This window comes from Netta rufina (genome assembly GCF_964035555.1).
Source record: "Netta rufina genome assembly, chromosome: 6".
NCBI lineage: Eukaryota > Metazoa > Chordata > Aves > Anseriformes > Anatidae > Netta > Netta rufina.
The window spans coordinates 8,297,847-8,317,675 of NC_140129.1; the positions used below are offsets into that span (position 1 = coordinate 8,297,847).

The window sequence follows — 19,829 nt, forward strand, 5'->3', positions numbered from 1 at the left end:
GTCTGTGGCACGGCAAGGCACGATTTAAAAACCACAAACAAGCCAGGCAGCAGCAGACTCCTACTGACAGCAATCACCTGTGCCCATCATCACGCTCTTACACCATTTTAACACGGAAAGCTGAGGTGCAAGTTTATGATGTCCGCTTGTGCCTACCTTAGCGTCTGTAATAAATCTTAAGCCAGATCTCTTTTCTCAGGTGCAGCAGCAGACTTGCTGCCTGATGCCTAATCTTGGCTGAAAGCTGAAGGACACAAATACAGGTTTCTTTTTGGATGCAGTGCGTAACACTGGGAGAGAAATCTTGGTGCTGTTAGAGGGGATTTTTCAAAGGAGGTGCTCAGCAAACTCAAGACACATTAAAAAGTAAATGCCAAAGCTGGGGGTGTTCAAGTGCTTGTTTAATACCAACTCCTCCACCCCTCAAACAGATCAACTAAGTCAATACCGCATAAATCAAAATAATGCCCTGTAATAATGTTCCTGTAATGCTGCCAAAGCAGTAATAAAGTTTGAACAGAGGGGCATACAGCTTTCATTTTTTAAACAAAGTAATAACCTCGGAGAAAGGAAATGAGAAGTTAGAATTGAATTGGCTTTTAAAATTCATTTTACTTTTTCTTGATGCCATGTAATACTTGGAGAGTCTGACTGGGGGCAGTTAGGTGCACTGACATTTTAACTAACTTTTGACTCAGCCAGATGGAAATACTACAAAGGAAGTCCCCAGTCCCACGAAATTTGGAGTCCAGTTTTAGACAAATTCTGGATAAATATCATAGTATGCTTATTCAAACATCGTTGTTTATTCAAACTGTATCTCTGGCTGTCTAAACAAAAGTGATTATTGCAAAACAATAACTGGACAACAGAAGCCCTTTCTTTGTAGGAAAACAATGCTTGGGTATATACTCTACTGCTTACATTCAGTGTTTGCAATCCACAAATGTACAATGAAAATAATCATGCAAACAGATTTCAGCCTGCAATTTCCTGGATAATCTTCAGGTACCAGAGCTCTGCACAGAGGTGACCCTGTGGACATCCTACAACTGTCACAGAGATGTAACACGATGAATTGGGTAGGAAGCCAGAGTTTATACATAGCCATTTGTAGAAAACAACTTGAAAACCCTGAATTATCTTATTCTGCAACTATTCTACTCTTTTTGACTATACTGTAACACTTCACTAATGATACCTTTTATGAGGTTTTGAAAGTAAATTACAAGTTCCTACAAGGGGACCGGAAAGAAGACTTAGAGCTGTGAAGGACTCGTTGAATACAGGCCCACAGAGATGCAAGCATGGAGATCCTACACACAGGCACAGTGTGTGTGACGGGCTGCAGGAGCACAAAATACACTCCTTTTTTTTGCTTTCCTACTTTGTACACCGTGCCCATTGCTTAGACACAAACTTCCCTCCAAGTCACTCAGGATGTGAACGCACAGCACTGCCCACTTTTCTGCAGGAGGCTGAGCGGATCAGAAGGAACCTCCCGAAACAGCCATGGGTTTGTGCAGCCGGCTGGTCCAAGCTCTTGAACCAGGCTGTCCACGAAGGCTGGACAGGAAGGTTAGTGACAGCGCTGAGAACTTCTACTAAAACAGACGCATGGGACAAAATCCTACAAAAATGCAAATGTGACAGCAGCAAAAGCTTGGGGCGTTTATGTGTGTCATGTGAGCAGCAGCCTGCTGGGAGATGGCCATCACGAGGCCAGCCGGCCAGCCCCCATGGCAGCCCCCGGTGCCATCGAGCAGCACGCCTCTCCTGGCGCCCCGCGCAGCAGCATGAAGCGAGCCGGCTGAGCTGGTGCCTGGGACACGCATCTTGCTCAGTGAACAACAGACAACTTCAAAAGGGTGGGAGGCGCACAGCAGCTTCAAGAACTGGTAGATGCAATTAAGCAACTGATTTTATAGACTTTCTTTTCTTCCTCTTTCCCTAAGCAGCTCTTCAAAGGCAGCTAGCTAGAGCAGCTGCAGCTTGCTGTGAAAGACCAATTCCACCCACCCACCCACTCACTATAAATCTGCCAATTACCATTCAATTAGACTATTTTAACTATTCCGAGTATTTGGGGTTTATTTCCTACTTTCAAGAAACACCGGTGTTTGTGATAAAGCAAGCTGCTTATAATGGAAAGGGATGCTTTCATTTAAACTGAAAGTCTCCCCCTTGCGTAATACAGTGTTTAAATGCCAATCTGCTTACAAACAGGTGGCATACAGTAATATGTTAAACACACACAGGTTGCCCTTAAAAGATAAGTATTTACCAAGAGTTGCCACACGCTACTACGTGGAGCACTACTTAAATCCTGTAGCTACAGAGCAAGTACCACTTCATAATATTTTTTATACAGTGGCATAATAAGCTGTCCTGAGTGATGGGTGACTTTCTCCCCACAGCTGCGGTAAGGAGGGAAGATTGTTCATTGCAAAGAGATGCTTGTGTCAGAGCTTCTTTGGAAACTGTTAATTGTGTCTTTCTCAGTGCTGTCCTTTCTGCGCCCATTACTCCTTAAGATCCCTGGCTTTGTAGCAGTTCCCTTGCTAGATCCCAGGATTAGGCTCTGACAGCCTGAGGACTGCTGTCCCTCATGGCATTATTTATTCGCATTAGCCAGGTATGCTTGTGTTCGTTACTTCTTATTCAGCCAACTCAACTGTTAGAGGCATCGTATTTCCATTAAATGCCATGTCGGCATGCCTTTCAAATCTGTTTCAAGGACGTTCGCCAATTGACAAATCCCTTCTGAAAACACAGGCTGAGGTATTTATTAGGAAACTAAACTGATTCCCTTTATTCAAAACACACTGTTCTGAGTTGATGAAAACATTACCATCACCTTCAGGCAGTTCAGCTTGCTATACCAAAGCAAAACCAGTCCTACATTCTCATGTATTCCTCTGTCTTCAGTTGTATAACCTGGCAAATGCTGTTCTTTAAAATAAATTCCTTCTGTTACTATATTTGTCTTTCATTTCCAGGTAAATAAACAAATTCTGTTCTGACTAGAGATTCCTTAATGGTAGGAAAAGCAACCTCCACGTACAGCGAAAAAAAGTGGTTGCAGGACTTGCTGGCTGCCTACATTCAGCTCTGATTTAAATTTTCTTTCCAGCTGAGATATCCATGAAACTGTAACTGCTGCTTAAATGCCATGTTGCAAGCCTTTGAAGCGTGCTCCACACAGAAGGAGCTTTCACAAAACGGTTTAGTTATTTGTGGCTTTTTACCTGAAAGAACAGCTTCTCCTCCTGGCTTTGCCCTGGTGACACCTGCAGCAAGGAATGTATTCTGTGCCGAGACCACCTCTCTGCAGAGGCCCCATTCGCTGGTCTCCAAACATACATTTAAAATGTTAATTGAACTTCAAGTAATAACCTCAGTGAAAGGTTATAATTTAACCAGCTCCGCAGTAACAAAAGTCTTCAGTGCATACTTTCTGGAATGCCATTTACTCTGTAGGTAGTTTCCAATTTAGATGTACACCAGAAATGATACGCTAGCTGTTCTGAAAGCTGGCTTTAAGCATGAATTAGTCACTTCCCTTCCTTCCTTTAGCCAGGACACAGAAACATACTGTGGTTATTCTGGCCTTCTTCACAGCAAAATCACTGTGCTTCGAAGAAGAACACAAAGCATTGCAGGGCTGACTGGACAAAAGGCAGTTAGCTGACGTGTGCCTCGGTACCAAGGGCTAGGGGGTTGATTTACGTGGATTCACAACAGAACATGAGGCACCTCCTGGTCTAAAGGAAAGTTTTCCACGTTCTTGTATCCATACTGCATTCAGCTCTCCCGAGTCTTTACTAACCAACAGCATTTTTGCTGTGACACCTGAGGAAATGGGCCCCATCCTTGCTCCCGCACTGCCACCTGGCTCCCAGGGTTACCAGGGTGGCTTCCATATGGCATTGAATGAGGACTGGTCCTGCCCGAGAGCGTTCTGGACAGTCCACATGGGAAAGCTGGTGTGCACACATCTAACTTGTCACACAATTCAGCCACAACATACCTGAGAACTTGTGGAAGGGCAGTATTTTTGGGAGAGATTGCAAGGATCTGAGGTAACCCTGTTCTTTGTTACTAGCACATAATTAATTCAGAATTAATTACTCCATGGTTTGAACCAAGTATAAATTTCCAGATACACCACTGAGGTAAAAATAATCCTCTAACATTGAGACTACTTGTACCAAAAGTGAGTTAGTGTGCCCTGTAACCAACAAGGCCACTGCTGAACACTACGCCACGGCTGGACACAAATCCACCCACTTCCCTTGCCGGCCACTCCAAACAGTGATTTTTATTACCTGATGGAGAACAGGGCTTTAGCACTTACACAAAATCCCATGCAAATATTAACTCCTGCATTTTGGTGAAACACCGTATAAGAATACACAGTGTATGCTGAAAGGCATGTACAGTAACTATGTGGCTGATTTTCTCCTACATGGATTTAAAAACAGTACAGGACTTTTGGCCTCAAAGTAGGCTGGCATAGAGAGACAATTTTACCAAACTAAGTTTTTACACTATTTCTCCCATTTCTGCAATATTTTTAGGTATCCTTTTGAAGCTGTATTACTCTTTTTGCTAGCATGTGGGAAACTCACAGGAGAACACGGTCCAGCAAACCCTCCGGTATCAAGGCCAATGACATAACAGGTTAACCTAAATAAAACAACTCACAAAGAGAGTAAAAAAGAGTAAAAGAGGAAGGAAGAAAAAAAAAATATTTATGGAGCCAGCACTGATTTAAATCAATTGAATGCACCCTGTACAGAGCCGGGTACATCGAACAGCTGTACTGCTGCCAAACTCACGTGCACCCAGGTAAGGTCAGTCTCAGCCTGGGGTGGCTGCTGCAGGAGGACGGAGAGCTGACTTCAGAAGCCACCGTGCAACTGGCTAGTCCATTTTCTGTTCCTTTAATTAAAATGCAAAGCACTGTCTAACTGGTAAACATCTAATTAGATTTTTGTCTATGTTTCAACATTAATAAAACACGTGAAAATGCATTTAAGAGCCAGCTAACTGGGGACTCTCCACAAGTAGCTGTAAATGAGCAATTACAATGCAATTGGGGTGTGGTTCCCCAGGGATCACCCAGCACAGGACTGATGCTTTTTAATATTCCAGACAAAAGTTCAGAAATTATTAGAAAACCCCAGGCAATAAAACATACAGGTGACAGGAAGACCAAAAGCCCAGCAAATGACAGTGAAGAGCATCCAGTCCTGCAGAGGCAGCCAGGCTGGCTGCTGGTAAGCTGGGGTCCCTCACACCAAATGTCTTTCCTACAGCCAACTGTAAGCCTGCACATTTTAGAATGAAGTGTACAGGCTACATTTTCTGGAAAATAGGGAGTCTCTAAAACACACAGGTATCACAACAGACTGTCAGGATCCTCACGTGAAGCTCAAACACAAAGGATACAATTTTAACTTCCACAGGGTATTTGGTTAAATCACTAACAAAACACTTTGCATGCTTTGCTTTCCCCGTTCTGAAAGAACATCGGGAAATATTTTACATCGAAGGGCAACTGAAATTATACTAGAGTTGGAAAGAAATTCCTCACAGTGTGAGCCACGAGACCCTCTATCTGTTTAGCTTATGAAAAAAAGATCAAGAAGTGAGCTGATTATGCTGTACATGCCGCTACTGCAGGGAGAAAACGCCAGGTACTTGAGACTCATTGAGCTAGTGAAGGTGTAACACGCAATAACATCTGGAACTTAAAACTGTGTTCAAATCAGACGTAAAGGCACCTAGTGTTATTTCTTTTAACAGTAGGGAAGTAATAAACTTCTTGAGGGACAACTGTGACTTCTGCAAAGCCTCAGAGCAGTGCCAGGAGGATGCACAGGGCTGAAGCCCCACGCTCGTGCAGCCAGGGGCTGTGGGATCTTTGGCACCTCCTGGGGCTGGGGCTGCAACTCAAAGCCAAGTTGGAAGTTATGCCGGGCTTCAGAAAGCTACTGTGCTCAATGCCAGGCAAACAGATGGCATTCCAGGTCCTCTGCAGAAAGGAAATCAGAGCTAGTGATGTTTCAAGGCTTCTTTTGCCCTTAAGAAATCTATGAATCAATAAGTAAAAGAGAGGAGAGAAATTTTAAAGGAGTGTTTCCCTTGAATACAACATGGGATTTATTGAATCACAGGTACACAGCTGAAGACTAAGATTTTTCTTCCCATGCATCATGTTAAGAATGTAGAACTACTGCTGCATAACTCAGAAGTTGTGGTTTTATGGTATCAGGTGGAATTAGAAGGCAGTGACAGAGAAGGACGATGTTATGAATAACAAGTGACTGAAGTTTCTGCTTGAAAAAAGTTCTGCAGATCTCAGGGCACTTCAGAACCTGAGCAGAAACTCCAGTTCAGGTCAATACTTGAAATTGGGCCCAATTTTCAGAATTTGTTTGAAGCTGGACATTAGTTAACTTTTGTCTTGCGTTTTTCTGAATAGTTTGTTATAAAGCAGCAATTTAAACTTGAAAATGGCAGATAATCTTTTAATCTTTATTGCCCAGACAGTTACCAGCTCCATCATGAATACGCAGCCATGGATTTCAGTATTTTTAAATGCATTGTTGATTTTTTTTCAATCTATGCTATTAGCTACACCCAGTGACCTCAAGTTGGTAATTCAAACCCTCCGGGCTTTTCTGTGAAACAAGAGCTCCACATAAAGCTGTGCTGAAAATTCTGATTTAATACTACAGTCCCTGTCAAAACCTGCAAAGGAGCTCAGCTGGCGCAATGGGGTTCTAGCGCGCGTCCTGCTCCAAGCCAGCCAAGGAGGTCAGTGAGGATGCTGAGGACACGGATCAAAGCAGCCGAGTTTTCAGACGTGCTGTGCTTAGTCTCAGGCTGATCAGAGAGGAGGAGTTCTACCACTCTCGAGTCATTTCAGGCAAGAAGTTTACTCCTTATTCCCTGCTTTATTTCTTGCACCATCGCGGGTGAGCTGCACCTTGGGTTTCCAGCTCCGAAGGGCAGATCCCTACCTCTTTAACTACGGGACCAAATCCAATATCTGGATGTGGTAACAGTCTTGGATGTGGGTCTTGGAAATCTGGCTTCAGCATGCCTGGCTAATGCCTGAATTCATGGCTTACTTTTGGAAGGAGAGAAGACATTTTCTGCACTGAAGAAACAAACTGAGTAACATACACCTAACAGGAAAACTTTGTTCCATGGACTGTTAAGCATTTTTGAGATTCCCAGTGCCACACATGCTTAGCTTAGAAACCTCAGGTTGAAAACACTGATTTCAGTAAATAGAAGCGAAGGCTATTTTCAATTACAATTATCTGTAAGATACCAGTCTGGAAAGGCTCTGCAAACAGTAAATACTTGTAATATCTCAGCACATGAGTCAAAATGCCAGGCACAGAGGAACCTGTCCTCAGAGAGCTGAAGTACACGTGGTCCCTGGTACAACATTTGTTTATGACACTGCAGCAGTACACACTGAGCTTTCTGCCCGCAGCCACCGGCTCTACTCATCTTAGCAGTAAGACCGTGTAAATTCCAGGGCTTCTAACACGAGCCTTTCTGCATGCATTTGATCAGAACATGGAGCAACGTGTAGAATGCATTTTGGGTTAAAGAACAAGAAAAAGGCGAAGCAGCATTTAGGATTCAGATGTCTACAGCACTTCTACTATTGTGGATAAGACACTAAGGCTTTTTCAGCTGGCTTCTTAACACTGATGTGACAATGAAAGGAGGGAATTGGAAGAATCTGTATCCCTGGAGTTCACTGGCCATATCCTCTTCTGCCTAGCATTGATCTAAATGAAGGGGAGTGCCAGAGAGCTGGCAGATCCAAGGTATGAAACAAGCACAGAGACAGGGGACTGATTTTATTTCAAAGCGTTTTCATTCCTCTCCACCCTTTTGTCTTCCTCCTCTGCTGATTGCTGTGGAGCAGCAGGGAAGGCTGCAAGTGAAATTATCCCTGAAGTGGGACCATTATCAGCTGTTCGTTTGGCTGGGGAAGAGAACACCGGCAGGCAGCTTGCAGCACCGGCTGCCGCAGCAGGGATGAGGCAGAAGGAGCATGGCTGAGGCCAGGCACATGCAGGCTGGTGCACCAGTGCTCCTGGTAGGACTGGAGTCCAGTCTGGCAAGGTAGAAAACCCAGCAGGTGTTGCCAGGCTCCTCTCTGAAGGCGAGTTCTTATTCTGGAGGACCTCAGGGGAGATTTCATGTCTGTTACTTATGGCTGGAAGCAAAACTAACAACGCTCCAACACTAAATCGTGTTTTTAGGACCTGCCCAAAGTATTAAGCATCTGACTCTGATGCTCATGCCAGTTAGCATCCTTTTGTCCCTACAATATTCTCTGCCAGGGAGGACTACAGAGGTGGTCACTGTGAAATAGCCCTAACAATTTCTGGGGCGAATGCTATTCCTCTATTCATAGCAGACAGGGCTAAACATGACACGTAGGTTGGTCCATCTACCCGGGTCTTATGCCAGCACATGTTTACAAAGACTTTCCTAAATGACTACTAGTACTGATTTTGTTGAGCTTGACACGCAAGATCTGGCTGGTTTACATTCACAGATGGATGAAGCCCCTCTGACAGACCTCTTCCCTCTCCTGTGAAGGTTTTCAGAAAAGCAGTAAAAAAACCACTCATTCTTTTCAAGATACTCTGACAGAGAATGCCCCAGAGGGCCTTCCCTGACATCTTTTGCACTTAGTGATTCTCAGTAACACCAAACAACATGTGCTTACTAAATTCCAGCGGACTTAGTCAAGATTTGCATTTGATAGAGGCACCTGAGACTTCAGGCAATTTAATGTTTGTGTAAAATAAACAGTAAAACTATATGCTGGATCCAAAAAGCATGACTCAGTCTATGTAGGAAAGTACCAAAGACTTTGTGATGCACTGAGCATCACTTGCTGCAGTGGAAAAATAGTGAGGCTGGGCTCAGCAAGCACCCACACCGCTTCACAGGTTTTGAAAAGTGACATGTGAGCCAAATTTGAAAAGCATGTACCTTACTTAATGATACTCTATAGAGATTTCCATTCTAGGGTTATAATTCAATGTTCATTTCTCTAAATCCTTTCTGTACCAGCAAAAGTAACTTGCCTTTATTGTTTCATAAACTACCATTGTAACGTATTCCCTTTCTCCTACTTCTTGACAGGTAGTAATAAGGTTCCACCACTCTTTGAGTGATTTTATTTGAAGGCTTTATTATATACATGTGTATATAAACGCACACACATGAGAAATACATGCACACACATGGACAGCTATTTAATTTTAGGTGTTTCTAAATGGTGATCCCTGTGCCTAAATTCTTTGTTTCCCAAAGCCTTAACAACTTTGTTAAACCATCTTACCCATTTTTGGACTTCTGTGTAGCAGGGTTTAGATCTTCACCTATGTAAGTTGTGAAGACAAAAATAGTTTGGATAAGCTAATTAAATAAAATTTCACGACTCTTGAATAGTATTGAAATAGAATCCAGTTTCTTGGAGAAGGAGATTTTTACTTATTAAATTAAATACAGTCCAACTGGGCTCTTCTCGATCCCAAATAAGGGAAATAAAATTTGGGTAGCTGTCTTAAAGAAGTTGCCTTACTACATAGCCCTCAGTGAATAATGCTGCTTATCAGGATTATCAAACACAAATGGCAAAGCACAAAACGTTGCTCCTTATGTTTCAAAGCAGCTCAAAAGGAATGATTTAAAAAAAAAATTGTCTCCAGAAAACTGGACTGAGATACATACATTCTTTCATCCTGCTGGGGGAGCTAGCATTTGCCTTTATTACTTTCTCGTTGTGATTCCAAAAGTACTCAGCGCTGACCTTGTTCTGATTCCTCTGGTGCTACCAGCAAAACTTTTGCTAGCTCAGAAAAAAAGTATTGATGTTGGTTGCTTTTTTAAAAGAGCTTATTACCTTGGTATTGCAAAAGCATTTGTCTTGAGCTGGCAAAGGTTAAAAGAAAACCCAATAACAGAACAAAACAGAACAACCAAGTCTTTTTCGTGTTGAAGTAATGATTCATAAAAGGCTACATACCAGCATTCCTTAACCTTCAAAGGCTTTATTAGTTCTGCTTAGAACTGATCATCACCAGCGATGAGATTTTTAATATGCAAATAAGATATCTGGCTGTGTTACAACTATGTCAGGTTTCCAGCCAGAAGGCAGAGGAGTTGAGCCTCAGCTCCGGAGCTGGCAGACCCAGGACAAGTGGAGTTTGGCAGGCTCCCGCAGGAAGCTGTGTCTCAAGTAGCTCTGCTCCTTATTTGAGGGTAGCAGGTGAGACATACAAAAGCAAGCTGTCCTTACGGAAAACAATTATACCATCAAGCGATCGGTTAAAAATCAGTTGCTGCTTACAAATTATGGGGATTCATCCGATGGCCTCTACCCAGCGTTTTATGTTTTTGCTGAATTCCTAACATAGTACTGAAGGATTTAAATTCTTGCTTGGTTGTTGTGGCAGCTAGAGGCACAATCAGCAATTCATACATCCTTGAGGGACACCTCAGGATATGGCAAGCAACCCAGAATGTTCCTTTAGCCAGAATGCCCAGAACAATGTCTGCTGTGGTATCACGCCTGACATCAGATATAAACTTCTTCCCAGCCTATACCTGAACTTCAACCTCAATACATCCTGAGGGTACTGTTTAATGGCATGGTAATCATTCTGAATGCACTTTGCTGTACCAGGGAATATTTAACCTAAACACTTCATATCACTGTATCACTCATGAATTCACTATTGCTCCAAAAATCAGCAAAATACTACTGGAGGTGAGTAACTCCAGGGAATGGAAACAGACCAAACAGATTAATGAAATTATATAGATACTAGGAGTTTGAAAAAGAGAGCATTAAAACAGAGAACACACTAAAACCAGAAATATTGGCTGTATTCTGTTTCTTTACCAATACACACAACACAACAGGCTAGCCATTTCTTTGAGGTTCATTTCTTATCTAAAGTCAGAATAGCCGTGAGCTTGTACCATAATTACTCCAGCAGCTAATTATGATGCCATAGGCAGAACACTGTGACTCAAGGACCAGACTGAGCAGCAGGAACAAATGCAAAACAAACAATAACGTCTGTGCTTCCACGGTAGCACAGTGGCTTTAGCAATAAATAGAAAAAAAGAATCTGCAGAAGAGAGAAAGCAGATGAGAGAAAATTCAGAAAATGCATGATGTTCACAAACACGCTCTACAAAGTGTTTTTAAGATTAGACTAAGTGTTCCCTATATGCAGCACACAAGCTTTGAAGAATGCAGTAGGTGGGGAAATATTCAAATACAATTCTCCATAACAGAGTATCAGGGAAAAACTTGTGGTCATATTTATACCGTGTCATGCTGTGCTGATGACAAGACAAAGAATTAAACTGGTACTTACATCCCGAGCTGCCATTCGTTGGAACCAAAGTGAAGTTGGAGGCCCAGGGGTTACGCACAATATCCTGCCAATGAATGGTGTCTGCGAAGCAAAGAAATTTGTTCTGGCCAACATACACCCCTCCATTCAGTATTTCTGCACAAAAGAACAAGAGAACATGGTTATAAAGCTTTAGACGTACAGCAAATTAGGTTTTTTGCTGCTGTGTGTACTGGAGAGAGAGGGCACAACATTCAAATGCAAAGATTCTTATGGTAACCTCACCTAAGACTCTGAAAACCGGATGGCAAGTAACATACAGTATTTGTAAACAGGAACCATTTATTTATACACCAAAGAAACCTGATGAAGACAGCCACACAACTGCTAGATGATTTACTGGGCTTACTTGTTGCTCCAGTGTAATTGTGTGTAAGGGTATTGTTATTCGTGGGTAAAATAACTCTCAAGATTTAACTGCCTTTAAAAAGCACAAGCAGTCAATTGCACTATGCTGTATTGCATTAATACATCTGGATACTTAAAGCACACAGTAAACTGATATGCTCTCCTGGGGTAGGAATTTTCTGATCTCAGAGTAAGTAAGTAAGGAGGGTTCATTTGTCAGGATGTTTGGGAAAGCACCCTCCCTGACCACACTGCCCTGCTAGCCAGCTCTGCAGTCTACTCTCTTCTGCACTAGCTCACACATTTTTTATATCAACGAATCACTATCAACCTTTAAAATTTCGTAGGACTCCCTTCTCATCAAACTTTTAGTCATAAATCCTATTTGAAAAGTCAATACAGGGACCATGTTCTTCTATTAATCCCAGCCGTCCATCTATGCAGGTAATAGCGACAGAGCGAGTAAGGGCGACCAACAATCACAGCCAAAGCAGGACCCAAACTCGCATCCTAATTTTCCTTAATGCTACAGCATCTATATTCCTTCTTCACAGGACGCAGGCATTTCAATTTCCTGCCTCTTCAGCCACGAATCTACTTTCTGAATGCCTAGACTACTGACCATGAGTAGTTTCAAAACTGCAAAAGGGACTCAAATTTAAACATGAAATGCCTGTTTTCCAAAGAAAACTTTTTTTTTTTTTTTTTTTTTTTTAAGTTCCCTCTTCCCAAATACTGTGATCCCAAACCCCCACTGGCACATCTTGCTGGGAGCTTTGCATCTGAGGGAGACGGATTCTGAGCAGATGGAAGTTCCCATGATATACCCTAACTGGAAAGGTGGAGGCCATCACAAATTGGGGTGGTTTCTTTGAAGGAAATTTTAAAATCTGATAAATATGGGAAGATATTAGTGACCATTCCTCTATTTCAATGTGGATTTTCTTTCCTTTTTTTTCTAAATCATGTTTATCATGGTTATATCAGTTGGCTTTTAAAAAATGGCTTGTTGCCCTACCTCAAAGACTTCATTTGTCAAATCTCAACATAAAAATGATCTTATGGTTGTTAGATGTAGCACTGGGGTCTCCTTCGGAGCAGTAACGTTTTTTTCTTCACCCTCTACACTCTTGTTCATATTCAGCATTCCTCTTTTGAACCTGGCTCCTTTACTTCCAAAGTAGAGGATAATCCTTGTGTCTTTCATTGAGGTTAACAGGAGCAATGCAGCTAAAACCTCACACACCACTTAGCGTCAGAGATTCCAGCCTCAGCTAAGAAATGTTGAAGGTTAGCTACTAATGGCACTTTGCAATGACATTAAGTGGTGCTATACAGCCAGGAGTGTCACACTTCTTACAGAGACATTTAGAGTGAATCTTGACTACCAGTGGCAATGACTAGGTTGTCTGATAGTCCTCACCACCCACAAAAACCTTTAAAAGCTGTAGAGGGAATACCGAATACCAACACTGACAAACAAGTAAGGAATGACTGTGTTTTTCTTTTAACATTTGAGTTTACAGAATGTGGAGTAGGTAGCCCCTAAGAAAAGAATTATTAAATAAAGGATCATCTGTAAATACATCTTTCCACCATATTAATCAGTTCACAGCATTAATACCTATTTCTGAGAAACCTCTGGTTTAAAAGCTTGGCTTTTCATTGAAAAGGGGCTTAAAACCAAAACCCATAATAATAATCTCGTACAGAAGAGAGTCCACATTAGAGATATAGCAATGATCTGTCTGTATGATATTCTTATGATCCCCGAAGAAAAAAAAAAAAAAACACAACCCCATACAGCATCTGTTCGCAATTCTGCTCAGGGGAAAAAGTGGGACTCAGAAGCACACTTGAAAACATGATTAGTGATGATTTCTCTGTGTCGTCCCAGCTACACAGGATTAGCTAATCCATGATGGCCCAGATTTTGATTAAAAATAACATCTAACAAGCCATGAAAAACTGAGAAATCTACATTCAGAGCTTCTTAACCACTTGCACATGATTCCAAATAGTGTCACTATCAGTTGGTACATCTGAACACCTGCCGCTGGCATAATTTCTGCTTTTTAGAGCATTCACTCATGACAATACCTATCAAATTTTCTCTTTTCTCCAAGGAACTTTGATGTATTCTCGTATATCAGGCACCATCTCACTCTAAAAATAATTCTAATAGTTTCAGTTTGTGGAGAAATATGTTTTTCAGCATAAAAGTGACCAGAAACTGGCCCCTCTTTACTGGAAGCTTTCCTTGTGGTTTACTAGGAGCAAACATGGGAAATGCTCTGACTTCCCTCATCACTGATTAAGAAGCATCGTAGCTGTTGTTTGAGTCACAAAACCTAATGTGATGTATTTTTCCCAAACAGTACCATTTTTTACAGGTGACAGGATTAAAGTTTACAGGTCTATTCACATGGTGGTGTTCTGAGAAACCTGGGTTCTTACAGGTTTATTAAATAACCAGGAACTCAACGTTTAGTACAATCCTTAAGGTGCTTTTGCTCAACTCTTCCCATTCTGTTGGATCCAAATCCAGTTTCCTTCTGCCTTCCTTCCCTGCTTGCTATTCCACTTTGCTTTATGCAGAGTCCTCGGCATGTGTAAATCAGCACAGATGTATTGGCTACACTGAATTAACAAACTCAAATGCATTTTGCACTTCTCTGCCCTCTCTTAGCAAGAACAATGCCTGGAAAGACCTAATAAACCCCATTACATGTTAAGCAAATGAAGCACAAATGTAATCAATATACAATAGAGTTACTGTATAATGAACTCATCATCATAAAGTCATCATCTCCTTTTAATTTACAGCACTGCAAGCGAGAGATAAAGTTAAACAATAAACAGGAGGAGAAAGGCAGGGATCTCTGACTACGCAGCTGAGCTAGGGAACAAAGCCAGCAGAAGAGCACTTCCTTCTCACACAACAGCAGAGGAGCCTTCCTGCCTTCAGAGGCTGCAGGAGGAACCAGAACAAATCTACCACTGGATTTTCTGATTTCTCCTGCAAAGGAAGAAGCCAGTTCCTGCCCAGAAGCACAAAAAAGGAACAATTTGCAGCGATATATACCTTAAATATCATTCTAGGGAGAGTATTTTTGTCTTCTAACACATTTTTTGTGACTTTGGAGAACTGCTAATCTAAGTCCACCACCGCTGCCTGGGATGGACGTCAGGCAGAGCACTCAGCTCTAGAAACTGCTGCCTGAAATACCACCTGCTGCCTGCAAATGTTACCTTAGGGCTTCCTCACTTCTTGAGGACACAGAGTTATAAAGGGGGATTTTGAAGCACAGGTCCTACTGGCTTTCATTGGGAAAGGAGCTCCCAGAGGTGGCAGATGATTCTGGAAGCCTTCTTTCTAAGCTTCTGATAGCCACACTTGAGTCTCACCACCTCCCATTTTGGCACCAAAGCTGCAGCTGGTGCTCTGAGCAAAGGAGTAGCTCCAAGGTCTTTTGCCACTTGGTTCTGAAGTGAATGCAAAATCTTACCATCTTCCTTATTAGAGCTACTTCCCTGGCTTAAAAGCAGTATAATTCTGTCACCCAAGTTATGTGAAAATAAAGCAGCAAATGCACTCGCCACTGACTTGTGCCATTATTTTGCTTACTGTGTGGAGAGCTGCCAAATGATTCTGGGCAACTTACATCTGCATATTATTAGAATTCTATTAAATGGTCATTTATCCAGAGACTTGAATCAGAAATGCATTAACTATTTTATCTGCTATTTCCATGCTTCCATTAGCCAAGTGATGAAGCAGAGCTATTACCACATAACTGTGGTAGCCTACCATACAATACCTAAAATACTGACACCAGAGCAGTGATACATACAGGTCTCTGGCAGTCATCAAACATGAGTATCTTACATTTCCCATAAAGTGACAAGCAACATGGAGAGATACAGCATGTACAACTTATACTTAGTCTGCTAAGTTCAAAAAGGGGCAAAGCCCATAGCATTTGTTGCAATGAGATGAAGGGTTTGGGTGGGGTCGGTGAAACGGGGGTTATCAGCCACCAGAAACTTAAGATCATTGTAAATAAGGCAAAAAGACAGTAGCTCTGCATGTGCTTTCTCTGTTTAGACCAGACATGGAGAAAACTTTTATTCATCCATTTGTCAAAAGGGCATTTTCTTCAGCTTCTTTTTTTTTTTCTGTACAGTGTAATCCCTCAGGGTCTGTTATCTAACTTCTAACGTGGATTAAATTGGCAAAACATGTTCACATTCTGCAGTGTATCCTTAAGTGCAAATAACTTGCACGTTGATCTGACGTGGGGGCTGTTGGCAATTATTTCACAACATAATCTGGTTCTAAAAGTGTTCTAAAATTGGTTATAAAATTGCTACTGCAGCTGAAGGTTACAAATTAAAAGCTCCTCTCCAGGGGTATGAAGCCAGCAGCCACCATGAACTGGAAGAAGGCACAGAGAGAGGGAAAAGAACTAGCTCCAAGGTGGGCAGAGAAAGGGGAAGGAGCTGATTAGGAGCCCTGTTACGAACATCCACTATAACTACCTCAAAAGCAAAACAGAAGATACCTGACACTTTTCCACAGTGATTGTCTGCTAAGAAAACAGCTGTTACACTACACCATACACAGGTGTACCCTGCACATACCTATAATATAAGGCACGTTGACGATACCTTAATTTCCAAGGTCAGACTCTGTTAGAGCCGAGACATCTTTGCATGCTGGCAGTGCTTCCCCACCATCGGCCAGATGACAGGGACCTCTTGTCAGATACTGTACCACTCTCAAAACACTGTCAAATTTCACTCTGGATGCTCAATGCATTACCTAAAAATGGCTTTGGCCCGGAAATTTCATGCCAAACCAAGTCTTTTGATCTCTTAGCACAGTAGATTGCGCTGATGACCCACTGGGAAGGCACTTCAGGTCTCTCATTAATAAGCTATGTCTTAAAGGGTAATGAGAACTGGGTGCTTTAGCAGACAATAGCTCATCCATCATCAATCAAGATCTGAAGTTTTTATACAGATGATTTAAGAAGAGTTGGACTGTGTAAAATTGAAATGTCACATTTGTATTGGGAGATGGGGGGAGCTTGATAATGAAAATGAGAGTTTTAACCTTCTCCATTTCAGCTCAATGACCATACTCAAAAGCTCAGGGATGTAGAATCTGTGTACCAGCTAGAAGCCCCAGACAGCCTTCGATCTCAATTATACAATTTCAAGCAAAGATTATTTGGGTCATTAGCTGGAAGTCAGTTTCAAGGCTTGATGGTAACAGCAAAATACTCTTTATTTCTATCAAAAGCATTTGGTGTTATGTGCGGGCTGCGGGTCTGTACTTCTAAGTGCTCAATAACTAAGGACACTGGATTGTAGCACCTGAGCATAAATCTTCAAAATCTACCTACCTATTTTGCTACAGAAATAAGAATGGGGTAATCTTATTCCTTTTCATTGAGTTTGATGGGGTACCTTTTCAGCATTTCACTGCAAAAGTGTGTGACGATGGATTCATATAGTCCTTGTGAGTCATTTAGCTACTTCATTTAAAAACAGGCCTGGCCAACTCTTCTTTAGCAATCTCCCCAAAGCAAGTTTCTTTCATTAACAGGTTTAACCATATTAAACCAACTCAAAGAAGACATTTGTATCCAACTCAGATTATTCCTGATTTGGTGCATGCTCCGAGTTCTTCTTTCTCACAGACTTACAGATTTTAAAGTGTCATAGCATATAACTGGTTACTTCCTAAAAGGAAACAACAGTGCAGATTATTCCAGCCCCTGGGGGCAAACACACCGGATTTACAATACACGTCCCATGCCTACCCTACTCCCAGGGAACCACAAGTCAGCATGTGGCTCAGTGTCAGGGTGATGGGTTGCATCTTTCCCTGTGCCCTAAGCAGCCACTGACCACTGGGCACACAAAACACAGCCAGATGGCCCCAAGAGCTTCAGTGCATGGAGAAGGGCACCCATGGAGGACAGTAGAAACAGCTAAATGAAATAAGTCACTCAAAAAAAACTCATCTATTCAAAAGGAAAGAAAACATTTGGATATAATCTCAATTTAAGATGTCCTTTTATCATAAAAAGTGAAAGTCTTGTTCTTAGGTATAAATTGCTTTACTAAGCACACTTGTCTTGTGCTAAAAGAAAGGGTATGTCTCCGTAATCCAGCTAGACTGACTTGGACTAGTGGCCGCTGAATTAAATACATTTCACAATGATCACTGCTGCTTCTGCCTACTTTGATCTCGATTCCTCAAAGTGTTTAAACCCAAGTTTAAATTTAAATCAACTCCTTCCCCTTCATTCTGGAGGAGTTATCCTGCTCCTGTAATCATTTCTCGGCTTTGATAATGGAGAATAAAAGGATGTACTGACTCCAACCAACACAGCTTTCCTTAAGCGTGTACCTGCCCTTGATGCTAACTCACAAGAGGGTAGGCATAAAGCTGCATGCTCAGCCTTAGCTCTGGCGTTTCCTTTGCAGATGTTATCTGCAGAAGCAGCGGGAGCTGTTTACGATGTTACCCACCTCACTTGTTTGGTTCTGTTCCCATCACTCGCTTCTGAAAGCTGTTTGACCCTGTTGACTTTGCAGGTGAGCAGCTTTAATGGAGCACATTGACTCTGTTACAAGGATATTAATTTTCAGGAGATGATAACTGCATCACTTTGCCGTCCAGTCAAATCCTAGTCGTGGGGTTAGCAGCCAAGTGCTTGATTTACTGCTTTCTTAATATAATTTTGGGGGAGAGCAGATTTACAGTATAAAACATACCATTGTAACAAATCACACAACTTCTTGTGGTGTCACCAAGTCAGGGAGAGAGGCGGAAAAGGGCCTGGCAGCCTTTGTGGTGGACTTGTCAGCAATGCCCCATGCATGAAGGGTAACCATGCAGCGGGTGCATCAGTAGGAGAGGGAGCTTGTTATGCCCCTCTTCTGGGTGCTCACAAAGGTTCATCTCAAGCACTGGGGCCATTTTGGGGTACCCCAACACTACACAGCTGCTGCCAAACTGGGGAGAGCCCAGGGAAGGGCCACTACGATATTTAGGGGCTGGAGGACTTGACATATGAAGAGATGTGAATGGACTTCACCTCGTCTGGCTGGAAGAAGGCAACTGGGGAGGCAGAACACCTGCCCGCATACTGCCTCTACGTAACAGAGGGCTACAGGGGAAAAATGAGCCAGACTCGTCCCAGAAGTGCTAAGTGAAAGGACAAGAAGCACTGGGCACAAGCTGCAACACAGGAAACACTAACCAGACATCAGAATAACACGTTCTTCACTGCAAGGCTGGTTAGGCACAGGAGCAGAGTGACCAGGAAGTGGTGCTTTCTCCGTCTGTGGAGATTTTCGGAACTTGATTAAAGAAGACCCTGAGCCATTTCATTTGATCCTTATCTGATGTTGGTCCTACTCTGAGCAGAAGGGTGGAATGGATGATTTCCAGATACCCCTTCCAACCCTCATTATTTTGTCATTCCATGATTATTAGCCATCTATTACCACCATTCTTACACTGTTCCACAAGAAAATCTACTGATGAAAAAGCACGTGATGACGCAAAACACCCATCCAGAGTAAACCATGTATTTAAAAGCACGCCATGTGTGTGTACAAACAAGTGCTACAGTATTTGAAACACAGAACCTATGCCAGTGTCACCTGCCCCGTTTCATGCAGAGGGGACATCTGGACCTGGACGCATTTTAGTTTTCGTTACAAAAGAAGAGCTGCCCTTTGATTTTTAGATTTGTTAGCAAGAAAAAGAAGACCGTCTTCACTTAAGTCACCAAGTCACCATACTGAATTAGTGATGAATTTCAAAGGACTGTCTATGGAACGACACAGTGCTGGCTCACCCCAGAAGACACACTCCTGCACTCAGCGAGAGCAGCTACACCCAGCGGCCAGCAGTGAGCAGCCATTTCGCTTGCAGGCCCCGTGGCTGCACACGCAGGTGCCAGAGCACTCCCT

General features: G+C 42.4%; 1 protein-coding gene across 1 annotated transcript in view; it reads right to left on the bottom strand.

Annotated features, from left to right (window-relative positions):
- The window catches only part of ERBB4 (erb-b2 receptor tyrosine kinase 4), a gene marked incomplete at both ends in the record, with an annotated part of 561,535 nt that overhangs the window by 179,857 nt on the left and 361,849 nt on the right, over positions 1-19,829 (bottom strand). Inside the window, one exon of the mRNA XM_084289162.1 lies at positions 11,445-11,579. Within this exon, the coding sequence (XP_084145288.1) occupies positions 11,445-11,579 (135 nt within the window). The remainder of the gene's footprint in view (positions 1-11,444; positions 11,580-19,829) is intronic.